The sequence below is a fragment of the Bidens hawaiensis genome, unplaced genomic scaffold (assembly GCF_021521415.1).
Source record: "Bidens hawaiensis isolate Kalapana, Puna unplaced genomic scaffold, B.hawaiensis_p1.1 tig00002477_1, whole genome shotgun sequence".
NCBI lineage: Eukaryota > Viridiplantae > Streptophyta > Magnoliopsida > Asterales > Asteraceae > Bidens > Bidens hawaiensis.
This window is the reverse complement of record NW_027491136.1, coordinates 2,051,096-2,057,369: the sequence shown is the minus strand read 5'-3', so window position 1 is coordinate 2,057,369 and position 6,274 is coordinate 2,051,096. Positions and strand designations below refer to the sequence as shown.

Below are 6,274 nucleotides of genomic sequence, written 5' to 3'. Positions count from 1 at the left end.
CAAACATGAGATTTCTCTCATGCGCGAGAAGGGACTCTTAGGTATTCTAGGCCGTTACGTCTAACCACCTATCCTAAAGTCAACGAGCTCTGATACCAATCTGTAACACCCCGACCAAAGGCGGATTATACATCGGGGCGCCACATATTGCTTCATTACTCGCGACACTATTGGTGTCAATATTTATTAATACACATTTTATCGCGCACGCGCAGCGGGGAAAATATAGAACATAAATCAAACATAAATCAATATATTTTAAATTATAACATTCAAACAACATTAACTTGTCTTGATACATTTTAATCTAGGTCCAAAAGTAAAAACGTCCTATGTGTCCACAAGCTCCAAAACAGCTACTGCAAACCTGAACATGTGTTAAAATAAACGTCAAACACTTGCGTGTTGGTGAGAAATCAAGTTTAATACAATACATAGATAACAATAAATCTGCGCGCAACATGTGTATGTCTGGTTTTCAACAAGGGTGTAATCTGATCGGGACCAACTCTAAGAGACAAGACTGCCAGTGCTCACAATTGAGCTCACAAACAAGACTAACTGTGCATGTGTAAACAAAAGAGAAAATCATAAACGAATGTTCTCCCGTGTTCATCTAATGGTACCATGAAAACTGCGGAATAGACCGACAAGACGGTTAATGATCCACACATACAAATAAACAGCCAAGTCTACGTCCTCAACACATGGGATACTGCGCGACTAAAGTTCATAAACAGTTTAAGACTCAAGTTTTGTATGAACACATGAACATCCCAAAGCATTTAAAATAAAAAGGGATTAGATACGAGATAACTCACTTGATAAACGATGCGGTGTAAGATAAAGCAAGAACCAACTTTAAACAAGCACAAGTTAACCTATAAATAAGATTATTGTTTTAATGATCTGTTTTAAGTCTTGATTATAAGTTAGCATAATTAATAAGTAAATTATTATATATAATATATATATATTACCGGAAAAGCAGGGAAGAACAGGGAGGAAGACGGAGGCATGAGAGGAAGACGGCAGAGAGAGCAAGGAGCAAGAGAACAGGAGAGATTAAGTGTTTGTGTGTGATGTGTTATGAAAATATTATTATTATTTATAGGAAAACCCTAGGAGACACAAACCCTAGAAAAAGGGGAAAAGATCTCAAAAAGTAAAAGAAAAGATATCAACGGTAAAAAGTTCTGAAAAGTAAAGATATCAAAAGATATGGCAGCTGCAGGGGGCAAGATAAAGCTGACAGGGAACAGTAAAAAGCATGGGCGGATCAGATAAAGGTACTGGTCAAGCATGGCAAAAGCAGATCTCAAAAGATTATGTCAGTCACTTTATCTGTCAACCAATGGGGTTGGTGCGCATGCTGCGCCGAAAGTAACTATTCAGACATTAGATGGGTTAGGTCAACGGCTCAAAAGATAAGACAACACAAAAGCAAACGGCTAGATTTAAACAGAAGATACAAGGGTTAAGCGCGGGAAGGCTGAGTGCGCGAGCGCGAAGGCTGGCACAACAATCCTTAGCGCACTGCGGGAAGAATCACATCCTTAGCGTGCTGCGTGAACTAGAATTCTAAGCGCATCGCGGGAAGAACATGCATTCTTAGCGCGCTGCGAGAAGAGTTCTCTTCACGCATCGCAGGAACAAGATGTCTTCACGCAGGCTTCCATGTAAGGAGTCTGGCGCGTGGAGCTGCAGACATCCTTAGGCGGGAAGAACCAAAGGACAAGCAAAGAGTTGAGGGAAACAAGGCTTAAGGGCGGGACGGCGACAAGAGGGAAAAGAAGGCGGAAAGAGAGAAGGAAGGGGGAGGGGACGGCGGAAAGAAAGAGAGAGAAAAAGGCGGGAAGGAAAATATATATTATTATTAAAAGTAAAATATAAGTATAAATAAATATTAAATCATAAAAGAAAGAGATCGGATAAGGGAAACGGGTACCTGGGTCGGGTCGGATCAGGGCAGATGTCACAATAACTACTAGTTATCGCGTTACGTCACTGTCGCGTAGGATAACAAGTCATCCGTTAATTTAAGCGTTGTGGGATAACTAGTCACTATTATGTTAAAATAATAATTAAACTATTTAGAAAAAAAGTGAAAGTGACTAAAGTGGAGTGAAGTGGATTTTTTTATTGGTTTACACAATTAATTCATTTGGTTGTTAGTGAAGTGGATTCATCATTTTCTTTGATAGCAACGTGATTGTGGTGGCGCTCCCCAATCCCCATCTATGGTGCCTAACATAAAGTGCATGGCATGGTGTTCATGGCATCATCATGCTTATGTGGTATGGATGACGCCTCCACAACACATAGACTTAAAATTATGGTTTCAAAAGTTGTTTAAATTTAGATAACTTATGCAACTCTTGGTCATCATAACAAATACAAAAACAACGATAAGATGCTACTGGATCTAGAAGTCGTATGAATTTTTTTAACAACAAACTAATAAAGTAGTGGAGTACACATTTGTTTATAACTATTCTTAGTTCATTCACCAGCGGCCTCGATGTTCTAAGGGGGTGGGGGTGCCTCCTTAGCATGGATTCAAGTGAGGTTGCAACTTGCACTCCCTTGGTGGGGGGTTTGGCGGCAACGCCGGTCCCTATTGGAAAAAATATTTTGTTACCTTATTGAAATTCGACTGGATAGCGATTTAGATCTACATGATTGCTGGTAAATAGTAAGGAAATAGATCATCAACTATAACCGATTTATCAATGGTAGTCATGAGTATTAAGTTACCAATGATCAACGACAATTTGGTCCTTCAGTGGCAAATGATTATTAGGGTGTAAGCGACTATCAATAGTAAACTGTAGTGGTAACTTGGTTGTCAGTAGTTACTAAGTCCGCACTAACTAAAAATTGTGATGGTTCGTTTGTATATAAGGATGGTCTTTGATATAATTTCATGCACTGTTTTCACAACTGATCTATATATTCGTTTTTGGTATTCACTTAGAATTATCCTATTGACCTTTCGATATTCGATAATTACTGTAACACGAGGCCAAGATTCAAATATGTGCATCAGAATTTAAACTTATTAGAGAACAAATTAGCAGAAACTGTTCAGAATCCTTATGACAATTAGAATTAGAATTCATCAACACTGTAAACAAAATTTAAAAAAAAACACAATTTAATCAAACAATATTAAACAACAAAAGATTGAATCTTGGTTCATCTTCCTTCAATATCTTTCATCTTGGAGAACAAAGGAGAGCCCATTACCACACCCGAATCATCATTTTTAAGAATACTAACATCACTCTCATTATTCATCTTCTTCTCATCCTTCTTCACATTTTCAAAATCCACCATCTTAGTCTTCTTGCCCTTACAATTATCATCATCTTCTTGAGGCGGATCAAGCTGCAAAGATGCATCTTGAAGTTGCAAAGCAAACTCCAAGTTCCATAACACATCTCCCATTGAAGGCCTATCAACTCCATACTCCGCTAAACACTTCTCTGCTGCTTCGACATATTTAGCCAACGATTCCGAGCTTATGTTTTTCGCGATTTTAGGATCCGCAATTGTATCAATAATACCCTTTCTTTGTTTGTGCATTGCCCATTCGGCTAAATTCACTTGTTCTCTCGGTAATGAAGGATCGAGAGCCGGTCTAGCACATAATATCTCGAAAAGAACGACACCAAATGAATAAACGTCGGATTTATCAGTTAATTGTTGCCTTCGGAAATATTCTGGATCAAGATACCCGAAACTACCCTTGACCGCGGTGCTGACGTGTGTTTGGTCCAACGTGGGCCCGGTTTTCGACAGCCCGAAGTCAGACACCTTGGCGACAAAATTGTCATCTAGAAGAATGTTTGTGGTTTTGACATCCCGGTGGATTATCCCCTGTGATAATCCGCCGGTATGCAGGTAATGCAGCCCACGGGCTGCACCAATGCTGATCTCCAGGCGTTGTCGCCATGATAATAAAGGGAGGGCGGGTTTGGATCCGTAAAGGTGGTCACGAAGGGGGCCGTTCGCCATGTACTCGTAAACGAGGATCATTTCATTGTTCTCATCACAATAGCCGATTAATGACACGAGATGACGGTGTCGAAGCTTGGATAGTAACTCGATTTCGGTTTGGAATTCATTGATTCCTTGTGATGACTTCGGGTTTCCTCGTTTTATAGCGAGTTTCTTTCCTGGTTCTACCTCGCCTATATACACTTTCCCGAACCCGCCAACGCCTATCACCACACTTTCATCGAAGTTCTTGGTTGCGTCCCGAAGCTCATTGAAAGCAAAGGACCGACCCAACCCGACTTTTGAAAACATAACACTCGAGTACCCGTTTTTGCTCTTGCTTTTACTCGACAACAAACTACTACAACTCGCGTTAATGGGAAGAAACCACGACGTGAAACTATTTCCGCCTTCCTCAAATCCCCGGTCCTTGTTCTTCCTTCGAACAAGGCTAAAGATAAGCACCAAAAGCATAATACCTCCAATGGCAACGCCAGCTATCTCAGCAACAGTCCTACTAACTCTCTTGGACCCACCAGGACTGTTGCTGCTAGATGAGAAAACCCCATCTAAACTCCCAGCAGAGTTACTCATCTTCATGACCTCCAACCCATTCAGTATGGCGTTGGGGGTTGTGGTTTCAAGATCTGACGGTCCAACCTGGACCCGTATCACACCGTTTCGGACGCTCGACGCGTTTACCACAAAATCTTTATAGTAAGCCACGGCTAGTTCGGAAGTGAGAGCCGATAGATCAATCCCCGTCACCCCGATTAACCCGTTAACATACACATTAAAGTATAAAGAGTTCAAGCTAGCACTCACAATATCACAAAAGTGTAGCCTGACCAAGTAGTTAAACCCAGGATCAATATTCATCTCCCATGTGAGATTAAAATTAGGGACCGAAACACCCGAATCCGCCATGGAAGCCGCGGTTGAGTAAACTTGATCCGGCGCAATCAAAGGCGTGGCGCCACCTGCCGGATAATTAACAACACTAGGATCAACAGACACCACTTTATCCCCTTGTGGAAACACCATGCATCCATTATTATCACTCACCCAAGTTCTTGACAACGTGTCATTTTTCGGAGTCACCGTTGGTCCTCCAACGTTCACTCTATGCACAACTTGAAGGTTGTAAGCTGTCACTCCAGTGAAAACTCCTGGAGGAGACATGGCGGTTGCGGTATCAGGAACGAGCTCGTTTGGGGCCGAAACAAACTCGATGGCATTAACAAACGCGAAAGACTTCTTCAATGGGGAAAAAATTAATGAAAAGTCTTCGGACGTCACGTTAATAAGGTACTCTTTAAATTGAGAATTATGAGAATTCACCGTGCATGAAAAGTCATGCAGGAGTACTAAACCGTTGGTTGTTTTCACTGTGAAAACAGCCGACGTCAGGTTGTACTCTGGGTGGGGGAGGGGGTGGAAGTAAAGGCGGACAAAATGACGCCCCGGTTGGAATACAAGAAACTTGAAAACGGATTCGCTATCGAAGATTCTTGCGGTTTTGTATAAAGGAAGAGATGTGTTTCCCGGGAGGGAGTTTGAGGTGGCGAATATGTTTTCGTCGGTGGACAGGAAGGAAACGGATTGCGGTCGGATTTGAAGGTCCGTCCGTCGTCGAGGATGGTGTTTTGAGGCGATCCGCAGTCGATAAGGTAGTTGTCGGGCGGGGTGAAACTTGCATCGATGGAAATAGAGTAGAAAATGATTAATAGTAAGGTGATTGAGGATGTTGGTAGCTTGTGTCCACCTCCCATTGTGGCGGTGGCGACGGTGGTGGTGGGAGTAGGAAGAACAAGAGTATGGGGTTGAATGATGAAAGTTAAAGAAATGTTGGTGTTGGAAGCATGTTTAGGGGGAATGTGAACGACGTGCAATGTTGTAGTGCGTTTAATATACTCTCTATATTAGTCTTAAGGAGTACTTTTGTTTCATGTAACTTTGTTAATTTAATATTAATCAAGTGGTTATATATAAACTAAAAATGATCATTTTTCTTCTCCTTGTTATAAGGAATTAGGATGTGAGAATTTGTTGCTACAAACTATATAATGACTTTTGATTAACTTTAAAATCTTTTGACATGTGAATGTGGCCCCTAGTGATCAATTGATGTTATGATGTGAGAATCGTACATTAAATGGTATATGCAAATAACTTCAGCTAAATGAATTGTTTTTTAACCATGGTACATGTGAATAGATTAACTTAACTTTGTAAATAATAACCAAAAAGATATGGGAGGTTACTATTGTTT

General features: G+C 40.9%; 1 protein-coding gene across 1 annotated transcript; it reads right to left on the bottom strand.

Annotated features, from left to right (window-relative positions):
* Positions 1-3,198: 3,198 nt before the first annotated feature.
* On the bottom strand, positions 3,199-5,774 carry LOC143619691 (putative receptor-like protein kinase At5g61350). The gene is given in 2 exon segments (XM_077091564.1): positions 3,199-5,609; positions 5,612-5,774. Coding segments are annotated over 2 exon segments (2,574 nt in total).
* Between the last annotated feature and the right edge of the window lie 500 nt (positions 5,775-6,274).